The sequence below is a fragment of the Balaenoptera acutorostrata genome, chromosome 17 (genome assembly GCF_949987535.1).
Source record: "Balaenoptera acutorostrata chromosome 17, mBalAcu1.1, whole genome shotgun sequence".
NCBI lineage: Eukaryota > Metazoa > Chordata > Mammalia > Artiodactyla > Balaenopteridae > Balaenoptera > Balaenoptera acutorostrata.
Genome location: NC_080080.1, coordinates 15,389,369 through 15,405,046, shown reverse-complemented (window position 1 = coordinate 15,405,046; position 15,678 = coordinate 15,389,369). Strand labels below are relative to the sequence as shown.

General features: G+C 36.1%; 1 protein-coding gene across 8 annotated transcripts in view; it reads right to left on the bottom strand.

Annotated features, from left to right (window-relative positions):
- Positions 1 to 154: 154 nt before the first annotated feature.
- TATDN1 (TatD DNase domain containing 1) overlaps positions 155 to 15,678 on the bottom strand; it is a 37,969-nt gene continuing 22,445 nt past the window's right edge. For all 8 annotated transcript variants that reach the window (XM_007188869.3, XM_057532428.1, XM_007188873.3 and 5 more), the window contains 6 exons: positions 13,120 to 13,205; positions 12,990 to 13,030; positions 11,232 to 11,308; positions 4,845 to 4,915; positions 3,568 to 3,694; positions 155 to 342 (listed from right to left, as the gene is read on the bottom strand). In XM_007188869.3, coding sequence (XP_007188931.1) covers positions 240 to 342; positions 3,568 to 3,694; positions 4,845 to 4,915; positions 11,232 to 11,308; positions 12,990 to 13,030; positions 13,120 to 13,205 — 505 coding nt within the window. In that variant the 3' untranslated portion in view covers positions 155 to 239. The remainder of the gene's footprint in view (positions 343 to 3,567; positions 3,695 to 4,844; positions 4,916 to 11,231; positions 11,309 to 12,989; positions 13,031 to 13,119; positions 13,206 to 15,678) is intronic.

Below are 15,678 nucleotides of genomic sequence, written 5' to 3'. Positions count from 1 at the left end.
CATAAAATTGTCCTTTTGAACTTTTGAAGAGATTACAACATGAAATACTTGGGGGTTTTCACTATTTTAAACTAAGACATTAAGTGACTTTAAAAAATTCTCATCTGACTTCATGGGTAGCATACAGTGATTGATATAATACCTCTTTAGACAATTTCCAGAGAATTCCTTTATTGAAACTTTTAAGTTTTACCATGAAATTTTATATACATGATGGAAAAATGGGAGACACATACCAATTACATGTCAGGAAAAAATATTTTAATAGTGTTGTTATATAGCGTATTGGCTAGTTCCAGTGGATCTTCATCTCTTACTGCTGACATTATTTCCAGTATTTGACTAAAACAGAACAAAAATGGATGGTTACATTTCTAAGTACATACTCTGTTTTAAAGGTATTATCTTTTTTCACATAAAGGAAAAGATACTGTTTTAGCATCTTTAACATAAAAAGCCTAACAGGCATTAAAGTTTTCGGCAACGTTAACAGAAAGTTTAACTGCTAGGATATTTAAAACAGAGCAGTTAAAGACAAATTTCTGAGACAGTCTTGCATATAACTAGAGCCAGGAACCAGGTTCAAGTAAATTATAAAACCAGCCCATATTATGTGTACCACAATTACGGAATTAACCCAGTGGAAATGAAGAGTCCTTTTAAACTGTGGGTTAATTACACATTAGTGGGTCATGATGCGCTTTTAAAAAATTAAAAGGAAAAGCTCACTGCATTTAGTAAGGGAAGTACTGTTTCATTTTTGTTTGGGTTTTATTTATACATGCAAGTGTACTGAGTCACAGTGTGGTGTTGTGGGGATAGCAGTTAAAGTTTGAAAGCCACTGCTTAGAGAACTGGTCGTAAAGGACAGCAAGAAATTGCTGCATCACCACCAGCACAGTGACAACAAAGGAAGTTAGACCGAGTTACTTAGAACAATGTATGGTCATTAGGGGGGATGGGGAGAGAGAACTTCCTATATGTTTTTCCCTGCAACAGAAAGGTGTGAATCTTTCTGTTTCTTTCCCTAGAATAATGATAATTATCAGTAGCTGTTTTCTAGCAATACTGTATGTAGACAGTATTTCTTATACATGAATTAGAAAGTTCAAAGTCAGAATTAAACACTGAAATATTCTTTGTCTTAAGCTTTTTGTTCCCTTTATGGGTTTTTAAAATATGAACACCTAAAGGAATCAGGGACAGAGATTAGAGATGAACTGGAACTTCTAAATTCTATAGGAGTAACAAAAGCCTTGTTTACATTAAATGAACTGACTACACAGTTTTTATCTGACAGTCAAAATAGGCTAAAAGCAAATCTGTTAACACTGAAAGTGACACTAAAGATTCCATTTTCTTAGCAAACTAGATTTTTCTTCTATTAACTACTTGGAATTGGAAATTAATACATAATACTGGGAAATCAGTATGATTCCTGCCACCAATCTCCCTTCTGGTCCTTTCTCCACACTGATACCAGTTAATAGCTTTCCTGCTTAAAATCCTTTGGGTCCTGATAAAATCTAAATTCCTAAGGGTGGCACACAAAAGCCCTCACTCTCTGGCCTCACAGTACCTTCCCTGTCACTCACCCAGCATCCTACTTCATGCCACACTGCAGTCATTGTTGCAAGCGCTTCCTCAGTCTGCCTTCGCTGAAGGTGTTTGTCTTGGTCTGGCCTAACTCCTGGTCCAACTTAGTAAACAGATGAAACGTCACCTTAGTTAAGCACTCCATTTCCCCTCTGGGCAGGCAGCTGCTCTGTCCTGTGGTCCCAGTCATATGTTCATACCTCTATAACAGCACTGCTATCTTGGATTATACTTTTTATCTGCTTGTTTGCTCCAGAAGGATCCTTGTCAGACTTGGTTAACGCCGTAACCAAAGTGCCTGGCACAATGTACCTACTCATCTGGTGGGATGAGGGCGGGAACGGTCTTGATTCTTCTGTGTAATCTCAGTAACTTGTACCTTTCCTGATATTTGGCAAGAGCTCCAAAATGTATTTCAAGGAATTTATAATCTAATGGGGGCAGGGGGGCAGAGATCTCTATACAAATAATTAGAACATAAAACTCTTAACAGATGGAGTTTATAAAAATGACTTTGTAAGTAGGAATTAACTTGCTAATTAGTATTTAGCATTAGACTAGGGGCATGTGTATTTCTGAAATGTGGTTTAAAATTTTTCAGTTTGCAAATGTTGATTTTCCCAAGCTCTGCCTACTCAGAACTGGTATTCATGATTGCAGTAGATACTCAAAAGCCTTCTTGGTTCTTAATAGTCTGCATTTAGAAACACCTTAAAATTTTGTCTTGCAAATTTGTAGCTAAAGTCAACAGCTATACTTTTACTTAAGCTTAAGGCAGTGTGGAAAACCAATTTCGATACACTGTTGGCAACTACTTCCTCTAAGCTGGCTGCTGGACAACTGCCAGTTCTTGTCTCTAGTGTCCTTTTAAATCTCCAAAGAATTACTGAAATGTCTCTGGACTGAACTTGCAAGTACCTACATTTCATAAAAATTACAAGTGTTTCTTTACTAATCAGAGTTTAAATATATTCCTCACCTTACAGATTTTAAAACATTCAGTTTTAAAGTCTTTGCCAACATCAGCATGTTAATAAAGGAAAATCTTTCCAGTGTATCTTTATAGAATAATTCTTTATTTTTCTGCTCGTTGAATTTTAGATCTGGCTTATCTAATATACTCTTACCTGTTAAAACAACTAAAAAAAGATGGAGCATCTTAAAGGAATTATTACAACAATCCAATATTAATTTTTATGAATGTGTGATAAATATATCCAGTTGCCTGAACTGGTAAACCATACTAGATTGATACAGTCAGATTTAAATTACTGCTTGTGCAACAAAAGAAACTGGATGACAGGCCCATTAAAATAAACTTTTCCTATAAATTACAATATGCTGTACAGCTCCTTGGCAGTTAGATGGGTAATAACCCCGTTCTTTTCACATGTTCTCTGTATTATTAAAAAAATGATTCTGAATTAGTTGTTTTTTCCCTAGGAAATAAAATTCTATAAAGTTCTGCCCTTTTTCTCGGTTGGAAAAAGGAAATCATTTCTATAATTTGTCCTTTTGTTCAGAGGCTTAAAGAACTGTGTTATTTCTTAGGTTTATTCAAACTGTCAAATCACTTAAAATACAGATACCATTAAAAAAAGGTCTCCTGCTAAGACTGTGCTTTTATACATCAGCAGGAAACCTGCAAGATAACAGAACTTAAGCGAGGTAAGGTGATTCTATGTATGGATAGCTTTAAGATCTTTTTCCCTCCCTACAAAATGACAAATGACCAAAATCACATGAAGTTCTTACTCTGTAATAAAACCACTCTGGGTTGAGAGGATATGAAAAAAGGAGCTGATACATAGCAATTCGGTACGAATTCCTCCAAATCACTGCATTAAAATGGTCTTTGATAACTTCACTTGGATTTCACCCAACTTTAATTCTGTCCCTTGAGTTCATTTTGTAAATGGCATTTGGTGGTTGACTTTAATGTTCTGAAGACCATGAAAACAAAATACTTACATTATATGGCAGGGTTCATTTCTGTCTTTCAAACAGTGCCCATTTTCCCACTTCTTTTTCGTGGGAAATGAAGTTTTTATATATTTTGATCCAGCATGTGTACTTTTGACTCCACACCAAGGTGCATCTAGAGTTAAGCAAAGAAAGAGAAGTCTCTCAAAGAGATTTTTACCTTTGTAAATTATTGTTTTTTTAATGAATATTATCAAACTATTATATAACCTCTAAAATATACGCCACGATTCAGCTTAAAAAATGGTAAAAGGCAACAGAAAACAGCTTTAAGAAAAGTACAAGATAAAATCTTGAACTGTACAAATTCTTAAACTTTTATTTCTTCTTTTCCCACTAACAGTATTGTTGGTGTATGGTATGCTTTAAAAAATCTAAAGCTAAAAGAAATACAACTGTAACATGAAAACATTTAAGTTAAACTTCTATTTGCCCCTACTGAATGTAAAACAGTGGCTTTGATTTTTTTGTTTTTTGTTGTTTGTTTTTTTGGCCATGCCACGTGGCATGTGGGATCCTAGTTCCCTGATGACCAGGGATCGAACCCCGTCCCCCCTGCAGTGGAAGCTTAACCACTGGACAGCCAGGGAAGTCCCAAAAACAGTGGCTTTGAATACTGGGATTATTTATTTACCTAAATCTCTAATAAAGAATTATAATAGCTTATACATTTTACAACCATTGTATTTTTAATAAGATAATTTAGTTTTCATGACTCCCCAGGGAAATACACCTGATTTCTTCAGAATGGCTCAGTCTTGACTTTACTAAAAAAGTCCATGTGTATAAGAAGAGCCTTGAGTTCAGGGTAGAGAGAAAATTTTTAGTTTCTAACTTTGTCTTATTTTGAGAGGCAGCAGATTAATTTCTAAAATTCTTAAATCCAATTTGATTTAAATGTTTGCACTTTACTTAAAAAGTATTGTACAATTAAGCCATTACAAAGAAGACATTGTTTAAAAAAAATTCTGAATAGTTTTTGCAACCCTGAGGTGAAATGCTTAGCTAAGACTCCTTGTTTAATAAAACAACCTCCTTAGTTACCACATAGTCTGACATTCCATTTTTAAGTGCTTAGGCTTAGTCAGACTTCTAAAATTGAAAAAATCGCTTGCATAAATATTTTTCCATTACAACTCCCAAAGACTTCCTGAAAAGTATAATTGTTGAGGTTGAGCATGCTAATAAAATAATACTTGTTTACTTTTCTCTAGCTCTTTTGGGTATGGTTTAATATGAAAATTAAGTTCTAAAAGCAAACTTACCAGTCTCAATCATTAATTTTTCACTAGGTATTGACTTCAGAACTTCCAAATTAGCCTCAGTTTTCAGTGAGCTTGGAAAAAAAAAGTTATTCATATATAAAATAAAAAGGTGCATTTAATGAACAGCAACTTTTTCATATTATAAACTTGTCTAAAACAGATTACAGAACTAACCCAAAATCCTGAAACAAAACTTTGGTTGGCTACAATGGAAGTATACTTTAGAAAGTATTTGCACATTCCCATCCTTACAGAATCCAGATTAAGATCTATTCCAACCAGATCCTGCCTTTAGGGGGTGCAATTTTTTGTGCCTATCAGTTGATCGTCCAATAACTTTCTGTAACAGTCTACGTTAAACAATTCTTTGAAAAGAATTTATTTGCGTCTCTGGGTAATTTGCATAATTTAGAGCTCATAAGGCTGCATTTGAAGGTATGGCCAATTTCTTTATGGGCCAAATACCCAGGGATTCACTGGTATGAAGGAATCAGATACTCAAGGTGCATGTTTCACTAATCAGAAATAGAATCTTCACAAAGGATGAAAATCACAATCACTGTTAGAACTATGAGTATTTAACATGGTATGAAACTAGAAAGCTGGTTAGGAGATGTCAGTTTTATTATTCCTGTTTAGACCCCACTGCAACCCACCCCCAAATCTGGAAACGTTTAAGATCTTCCGTTACCCTTGATATTCTGAAACTTGATAATGTGTCCAGGCATAAAACTTTTTCATCCATTTAGGCAGTTGGAATCTTCCAATTTAGACTCTTCCCCACCCCTAACTGGGAAAACATTATGGAAAAACAGGACTTTTCCTCTTTCATTTTCTTTCTTCTCTCTGGGACTTTTATTAGTCAATTTTAGGACTCCTGAATTGGTCTCCGAGGCCCTGTTTCTTTCATACCTTTTTTAATGGGGAATTAATTTTCATTTTCACACCCTGAGATAGACTGGATTATTGGTTCCAATTCTCTCTCATTTGACAGAATTATATATCTGCACCCTTGCCATGATTTCTTAGTAGGAAGAAGGAACCTGAATCTGGCCATGGCCTCAAGACTTGCTTTGACCAATGGGATGATATGGCCAAGAGGCTTGGAATGCACTTTCGTGATTTGCAATGGCACTCTCATGATCTTCTGAGATTAGCATGCACTAAGTAACTGTTACCTCTTCAGCCTAGGCACCCAGAATGAAAACACATGGCGAAGATCTGAACCCAACATGGAGCCTGTGGCAGAGCTCACCTCTATCAATTAAACCCCAGCTGACCCAAAGACCCATGAGGGTTTAAAAAAAAAAAGAAAAGTTTACTGTAATATGTCAATGAGTTTTGGGATGGTTTGCTATATATGTGATGACTAACTAATACTGTCCTTATGTTGCATTTTTAATTTCAGGACTTGATATAACTTTTCATCATGGAGAGTTTCAAATAAACACATAACTAGAATAACACAGAACCTCCCATCTCCATGTATTTATTACCTAGCCCCATCAATTATCAACTCCTGGCTGATCCTGTTCCATCCACTGAATGCTTTCCTCTGGGATCGACATAAGCATTCCAAGTCTTAGTCCTCAATAATCCAGTTTGTTCAGTTTTCTTGAGAAAAAATTACTTTTCCCCCTGAGTATAAATGCTTGCTGCTTCTGAACTCTGTGCGTGGGAGTGGATATGGGGATTGGTATCTTTCTCTGTATAGGCCTTCAATCACCCTGTTTTGGTCGCAATTCTAAGCCCGAAGCCTTTCTGGGATTCTGTCTGCTACACCTGCTCCCATCTCCTCTGAGGCCCTTTAGTGGTACAGTCTAAGTTTTCTCTTCCAATTTCATCTGTCTTCCAGAAATCTACAAAACATTTTTCCATTAGCAAAGCTTCGGCCTTGTTTTCTTTACTTTTCCTTTTTGAATATAATTTTATTTTAGCAGGATTTTAGGAGGGGTAGGCGGGAAATGTGTGTCCAGTTTGCCGTAAGTACCAGCCTTTTGTTAGTGTTCTCTAGAAAAAACAAAATTCTTATTTTCAGCCAGCTTAATACTTGGTCAATATATTTTCTAAAATATGCTGATATATTTGATATGGATACTAAATTTAAAACATCACCAAAGTTTTGGAGTATTTGCATACTTTTAATCTCATGAAAACAAATTGTCTGATTGACTCTTTTCCTACATATATTAATGCTTGTAAAAACTGATCTACACAGACATAGAAAACAAACTTATGGTTACCAAAGGGGAAAGGGAGGCGGGGAGGGATAAACCGGGAGTATGGGATTAACAGATGTACACTACCATATATAAATAGATAAACGAGAAGGATTTGCTGTATAGCACGGGGAACTGTATTCAATATCTTGTCATAAACTATAATGGAAAAGATGTATAACTGAATCACTTTGCTGTACACTCGAAACATTTAAATAAACTACACATCAGTTAAAAAAAAATTGATCTAAATACAGAACTATATATTATCAGAAGAAATATTTTTAATCAAAGCCAGAATCTCTAATAAGGTTTCCCATTTAAGGAAGAGCATCTGCATAATTCTATGGTCAAATCTGAAACTTTCCCATTTTCTTGGGGGGAAAAATTCTAATTTAATCTTTAGAAACCAAAGACTATATCATAATGTAAACAGATTAAATTACCATACCCCAGAAACTCAGGTTAAGACTACTCTAAACTGAACTTCAAAAGAAGAATAGAAATATTGACTTCGACTAAATAAACTACTGACCCATTAATTCTGAGTTAATGTAGGAGAAAAAAAATCTCAGGTAATTAGCTTAAAGCCAAGTCTTTATAAACTCAAGATCATTTAGAAACCTCTAAGACATACGTACAGTTCAAGTTGGTGAAATAAAGGTCTCTACCCCCTTCTCTTGAAAATCATCCCCAAATAAGAAGAAACAGCATATTTTGATGAAACTCAGAGACATTTCTAACTCCTCATCACAAAATATAAGGCAGAAAGTAGATAGAGAAATGGTAAATGATCTGTGTTTACGTGCTAAGTGACTTAAGTGCTATGTGCCTGTAGAGAGAGATACTGAAGATAAGCAAACCAGTTCTCCCAAGGAAGTTCTAAGAACGGGAAGAACTAGGTACCTAGAAAGGCTGGGGTAGGGCAGGGGACTGAAATGGGGATCGTTTGAAAAGTCAGGGTAAAGAGAAGATGGGATTCTCAGATTACTTTCCAATAAATTGGTGCAGAGATGACAACTGCCCTGTACCCTGGCCCGAGCGAGAGAGGCAGAGACAGAGAGAGAGATGTGTGTACAGTCTCTGCACTGGAAGACAAGCAACACAGAGGAGTGCAGGGTGAGGCAGGGATAGAAATGGAGATGGACTGCTTACTGAACGGAGACACCCTCTCTCCAGCACCATCCTGCTCCAGAACAGAGGTATGTGTATGAATTCTCATCCCATTCTCCCAGCAGGGATCAGAGGAGCCCTCTCTGGAGAAACTGAACAAACCCAGAGCAAGATCTTGACAAGCTGACATTAAGGATTCCCCGGTGAGAAAGTCAGTTGGCCATCTGTGGGCCTGCAGTTGATGGGCTATCTCCCCACAGAGCTTCCAACAGCTTTTCCCCCTTCACTCTTAAAATATACAGCAAAGAACTGCCTGACATTTGAAGAAAGCCTCTATCATGATAGAGACCAAAACAAAGAGGAAAAGGAACTCAGAGGAAATAAAAGCATTAAATGGCATATATATATATATATATATATATATATATATATATATATATATATATATATATATATATATATATATATATATATCTTATATCTTTAGAGAGATGGGAAGATGCTGCATCTACCAAACATGAATATGGTAGGAAAAAAAACGAGAGCTTTCAGAGACTGAAAACAAAAGCTTAAGTAAGTTTCCTTAAAAAGTTGAAAAAGGGAATTCCCTGGCAGTCCAGTGGTTAGGACTCCAGGCTTCCACTGCAGGGAGCACAGGTTTGATCCCTGGTCGGGGAACTAAAATAAAGCATTCGTTTGAGAGGAGGAAAAAAATTAGATAGAAATTGTAGAATAAAAAAATGAGATCAGGGACTTCCCTGGTGGTGCAGTGGTTAAGAATCCGCCTGCCAGTGCAGGGGACACGTGTTAGAGCCCTGGTCCAGAAAGATCCCACATGCCGCGGAGCAACTAAGCCCGTGCGCCACAGCTACTGAGCCTGCGCTCTAGAGCCCGTGAGCCACAACTACTGAGCCCGCGTGGTGCAACAACTGAAGCCTGCGAGCCACAACTACTGAAGCCCACGCACCTAGAGCCTGTGCTCCGCAACAAGAGAAGCCACAGCAATAAGAAACCCATGCACCGCAACGAAGAGCAGCCCTGCTCGCCGCAACTAGAGAAAGCCCACGCGCTGCAACAAAGACCCAACGCAGCCAAAAATCAATCAATAAATAAATAATTTTAAAAAATGAGATCAGAGTATCAGCCTGGGAGGTCCAAAGAAAGAATAGGAAAAAAAAAAAAATTTGAGAAAACTTCTCAGGACTGACAAAGATGAGCCTCTAGCTGGAAGGAGCCAGTGGAGAATGACAAAAACCCATCAAAACACCTTTGCACATTTTGATAATACCAGAGATAAATAACTAAAATATTCCACAGGGAAAAAAGTATGTCACAGGTAATGTATTGGGAAATAGAATAGAGACTGGAACCTAGAACTGGAATATTGTAAATCCTCAGTGAAAATGATCTCTAATCTAGAATTTTATGCCTAGAAAAAATATCAAGTGAAAGCATGTTTTTTTTTTTCCCCTTTCATTGACTGTCCAGGCAAATTTTCAAGAGGAAGAGCAGAATTAATTCATTTGCAAACAAGTGTTCCATCAAAACAAAATAGAATACATGGGATTTAAAAATAGGAGTTCTATCACAGAAAAGACACTAGTCCAAACTGTAGCAGAAAGATGGAAGGGTCAGGAACTAACGAATTATCTGATTATCCACACAGGTTTCCTCATGTGGAAAAATAGAAAAAAGCATTTTACAGAGTTGTTGGAAAGTGTGAAGAAGGCTTCAAGTTCTGAAGAAAGACAAGTAAATAAAAATATGAGGAAAGTTACTCCAGGAAAATAAAAAAGTGGTACATCACATGGTTCAGCAGTCAACAATATTTTACACAGACATAATAATGAAAACACGTAATATGCATATAACCAAAAATTCTCAAATAACTACATTGAGAGGGCTATAGAGGAAATAATGGAGGTGGGGGGGGCAGTATTGGATATAAGAACTAAAGTGCTCAAACAACTTAATGGAAATAGACAAAGGGAATGAATTAAGAGTTAATAGCATATATGTAGTATTTAGATACAAGGCGATAAAGAGTAAAGTGGTTGGCTCTGGAAAAATTAACTTGGGGTAGATGGCATGCTGGGAGACTGTGTTTATAAGTCTTTTAGTACTACTTCTTTATGCATGCATTATTTCCATATTAATATATAAATTAATTAAATCATCAATTTATTTAAAATATGAAAGAAGCATCTAGGACATTTAAATAAGTCTGAACTCTATAGCAAATAATTAATTTCATGATTCTATTTTCCAAAGTGGAGTTTAGTAAAAAAAAAAAAAAAAAAAAAAAAAAAAAAAAAGTACTTGGAAAAGTAGTGATTTTAAGGAAATGAAACACTGAAGAGGGAAAGGAAGTCTTATTTTTTGCAATTTATTTTGCAATTTATTTCATGAGCTACACTGATAACCTGAGGAAAGACACTGGTAGAAGCTCACCAAATTATTTGGAAGAAAATGAGCCCAGGGACCCAGCTGTGCTAGCAGACTGTACTGGGTGCATGAGGTTTAGTGTGTATAACAGCAGGAAGGTCACCAAGTGAGGAAGCGGATACAGGTTCTCACACTTTGAGTGACTTTACACCTGTTTCTTAACTTCTCTGAGCCTCAGTTTCTTGGCCTACAGAGATATAGAAGACGATTATGTCATAGTATGACCTTTCCCCCATAGGTGGACATCACTTGTGTATATGTATATGCAATGCTGTGAACACATACGTTTTAAAGGGAGAAACTGATCTGAGAATAAACTGCATTGCTAGAGAAAGCTACCTGCTAACCTCAACAGAAAATTGTTTTCCATTACTGGAACACAGGATAGCAGTTTATAGCTTTCAAGCTTTAATTTGTAATAGTAACATACTGTTTAATTTCTTACATTTATCACTAAAATTCACAGACCAAGGTCAATGCAAAACACACAAATTTTAATAAAAACAAATTTAAATCTTTATCAGTAATTCCCTATAAAACAATTTAAGGAATCTGCTTAATATGAAAGTTAAAAAAATGAAAACCAAAAAAAAACAACTCAAGGACCTACCAACCATTAAATCCTATGTAGAGACCCAAGTCCATCAAAGCAGCTGCTGCTTCCTTGGTACCGTCAAATGAATGCACCTAAGGACATGAAGGCATAATTTTATTATAATAATTACTTTTCTTTAAAATTCTAAATAACATTAATAGGACTTTCTAAGCAAAAATATAAACGCAGTAGGGGTTTTTTGAACATGGGGTTTCAAATGTGGCCCCTACGATTTTTATTTTAGAATCAAATTTCGCAGTTATAACCCGTCATCATCTCCAATGTGACGAGGCAAGAAGGAGACGGCTGCCTAGCATTCCTGTCTGTGGCTGTGCTGAGGTCTCTGCACCAGCACTACTGCTGTACCTCCAGGAGAGGGGACTGGAGGAGAGGGCCACATTATAGGCAAAAGCATGAGGAAAAGGTAAAATGTTACAAGACTATTTAAAAAACATTTTTAAATGTTCAAGTTTTCTGTTAGAGGATACTTTTTTTTTTTTCTAGAAGAGAAGTGAATTTTAAGAGAAAAATTTAAGATCTATAAAGAGATTCTAAGAACATCGCTAAGAAACTGTAAATTGTTATACAGTCAGTAATATCAGCTCAGCAAGCAAAAAGGATTGAGATGGAATTTTTCTCCTTCAAAGATAAAGGAGTTAAAGCAAAATTTTTCACACTTCAGATGTATTTATGTAATCAAAACAATAAGTGACAAGACTCCTTTAAACACACCTAACAAGTGAAGTCACGTTAATATAGCATCCAGAGAGTCTGAATATACTGTGGGTAACATGTTTCTCAAAAATAACTGTTACGCAGCTGCTCAAAAGGGTTTGTTCTTCCCCTCAGCACTTACAGCTGACTAGAAAGAAAACATAGCCTCCATCAATGTAAGATAATTTAAAATATGACCCTCATAAACCATTTTAGAAAATTAGTTATTAATTTATTTGGCAATTTTTTTTTGATAAAAGTCAAACATTTAGGTTGGATTTGTTGCTGCTGTTAATTTTTTTAAACTACAGCTGACCCTTTAACAACACAGGCCTGAACTGAGAAAGTCCACTTACATGTGGATAACAGCTTTTTGCTAGAGACCAGTGAGTCTCTCCTACAATTACATGTGAAAATTGTACATATGAGCATTTTTCTGAGGCAGATTTTCAAAGGAGTCCATGATCCAAAAAAAAAAAAAATATTAAAAATCACTGCTATGGATACCCAAGCTAAGTGATAGACAGATAATATTTATGGAACTTTCTCAAGACTAATGACCGAAATGACCATACAGAAGTGTTTCGAGCAGAAGCAAACTACAGAAATGAGAATGTGTCTCTAATCAGAGTGGTAATAGTAAATAAATACAGTTGACAAGAAATTAAGAAGGCAAACCTGAAAAGAGTGCTAAAATATTTTAAAATATTATTAAATTTCATTTATATTTTGCTCAAAATTTAAATTGAAGAACATTAAAGAACAGCTGATGGAAGAAGCAGAGAAAAAGAAGATCATGCAGACTATTACAATGTGCAGGACTAAATTCACGGGGTTTTCTTGTGAACAGAATTCTGTACTCATTCTTGTACTCTGAACAAAGTAAATGTAACTAAAATAGTGTGGTTTATGTTTGTACCATATCTGATCTATAGATTCAACAGTAAATTTATATGCCCTTCAAATAAGAGAGAGCAGAACCTTAGTAACTTTATTGCTGGCATCTGAATCACTTTATAGAGGCCAACATCATTTATTAAAAGCAGTTTCTATACTTACCACTCCACCTACACACAGATCTCTATTCCTTCTCATTATGTCTGTGAATTTAAAACAGAAACAACTTGTAGCAAATAGCTTGATTTCTGCAAATTCTTAAATTTTAAATGAGATTTTAGCTTTAACTCACCCAAAAATTCAGCATGTGAGTTCCGACAATGAAGAAACATTGGTAATTTTGTTTGTTCTGACAGTTCAAACTGTTTTTCAAAATATCTGCAAAATGGAAAAAAAATTTTCCTCATTAAAAATTTTATTTTAGCATGAGAAAAATAATTGTCAAATGATTTTTTTTTTTAAGTTAAAGGGCTTTTATTCTCTAGAAATGATAGAACAGAAATAGTGAATTCAGGCATTTAAAACACATCAGGCTTAGCCGAAAGCTTTTATAAAAACTTCCTGAAAGGGTTACTTCATTTTCTGGGATTACAAAATTGTTTTCAGAAATGTTTGTTAGTTTTTCCATTGTAACTGCCAGGTAGATTAGGTAGCACTTTACTACTGATGGCTAGAAGTAAAGAGCTGTAAGGTTTAAGTTTCCAGTGATGGAGACTGTTCCCCAAATAATTACTTTTAACTTGCTTTCTGACTAAATCCCAACAAATGAAGTGGACACCCTATCACCTGTGGGATCCCTTCCCCGAAGCATGTGTTGGTGGCCGAAAACACATGGCCATCAGCCCCTTGTCCCGAGAGCTGGCTGAGCGCCGCCAACGGGAATCAACTCACTCCAGTGAGAAGCCAGGCTTTACACTCAGTGTTTTCTATGTGCTGTTATACAAGGAGTTACTGCCACTGAGCAAAAAGAAGGATTCCCTTAAAAACTAAACACAAAGAATTTATGAAACAAATGAGCAAAAAAACTGAAATACTCTATTTTTCAGAAAAATGAAAACTACATGATAAAATGGCAGTCCTGAACATTTTAGAGTACTTTATAAAAAGGTTTTTAAGTGCCTTATACCATTGTCTCATCTAATCCTCAAAATAACCCTAGGATAGATAGGACAAGAGCTGGTGTCAGAGGGGTGTAAGACCTTGTCCAAGATCACAACACACAAGAGGCTTTCAAGAAGCCTCTTCCTAGTCCCAGCATTTAAGGACAATATCCAGAGGACATGACAGGGTGGGAGTTATGTGTGTCTTTTCATTTCAGCAGTGTTCCCTCTCGTTCTCATTAATGGTCATGTAGTTTAAGCTAAACCAGGAGTTACAGACAATAGGTGTCGTATTATTTTCTTAAGGGGTTTTACCTCTTCTAGGCCCCTAATTTGGGGGAACAGTTTCTCCATGTATAACTTAAATCTCTTTTGCTATGTTTTCCTATATCTTGTCTCCTTGAAGTGCCAGACAACTATTTTCCTAAGAGTACCCCCTTTGTAAAACTCTTGAAAATGCTACATTTTAAAATTAGAAATAGAAATGTACTTCTCAAAGAAACAGTCATCCTAAAATTGGTGGTCTATGTCTTTATTATCCAATGGTTTTTTTTTTTTTCCAGATTCTGCTGGACTAGAATAAGCAAAAATATTTTTAGTTAGCATGGTGCTGAAACTTCACAGTGTAGGAAATATAAACGAACACTTGGAAAAAAATATTTTAATAATTATTACTGGTCACTATTTCCAGAACCTCTAAAGTAATTCAAATGTCAGCAATTAAGTGTTCTCCAGTCATTATGTAAACTTTACTCTGTATTTGGCTTCTGGCTACACACAGCCATACAACCAAGCCACAGATTTACAGAATCTAATGATCAGCTTGGAAATAAGCCTTCCTATCGCAGAGTAGGCAAAAATACAATTTATGAAAATAACAAATGCCCAAGCAACGTGCTTACAGAATTTTATATAATTTGAGAAAAGAAAGGTCGACGTGCTCAAGCCAGCTAGGTATCATAAGAAAACCATGTGGTAAAAAGTCATTCCCAATAATACAAATTGAGGATAATTGGTACTTAACATCAAATGACTAGGGTCTTTAAAGAAAAAACAACCCACTATGGTAATTAGGAATAACAACAGAAGCTAAAGGGCAGGAAGTGGCACCTATTTTTTTTAAACTCAGGTTTTTTAAAAAAATATTTATTTATTTATTATTATTTATCTATTTATTTATCTATTTATGGCTGCATTGGGTCTTCGTTGCTGCACACGGGCTTTCTCTAGTTGCGGCAAGCGGGGGCTACTCTTCGTTGTGGTGCGCGGGCTTCTCATTGCGGTGGCTTCTCTTGAGGCAGAACACGGGCTGTAGGTGCGCGGGCTTCAGTAGTTGTGGCACTCGGGCTCAGCAGTTGTGGTGCGCAGGCTCTGGGCGCAGGCTCAGTAGTTGTGGCACACGGGCTTAGTCGCTCCGAGGCATGTGGGAATTTCCTGGACCAGGGCTTGAACCCATGTCCCCTGCACTGGCAGGTGGATTCTTAACCACTGCGCCACCAGGGAAGTCCAGTGGCATCTATTAAGAGACTTCTCTGCTTCTTTTAAGATTTTTAAAAATTCATAAATGAGAATCATTCTTTTGAGTTAGATTTGCTCATTTTAGCAAAGCTGTAATTTGCTTCTGATTGTAAATATTACTGCTTCTTAACATTTTAGGGTCAACAATAGCTAAGGACAAGGGCTTGAAAAGTTCAACTTCAGAGTACCAGCTGTTATTACAGGCATACCTTGTTTTACTGAGCTTCTTGGAT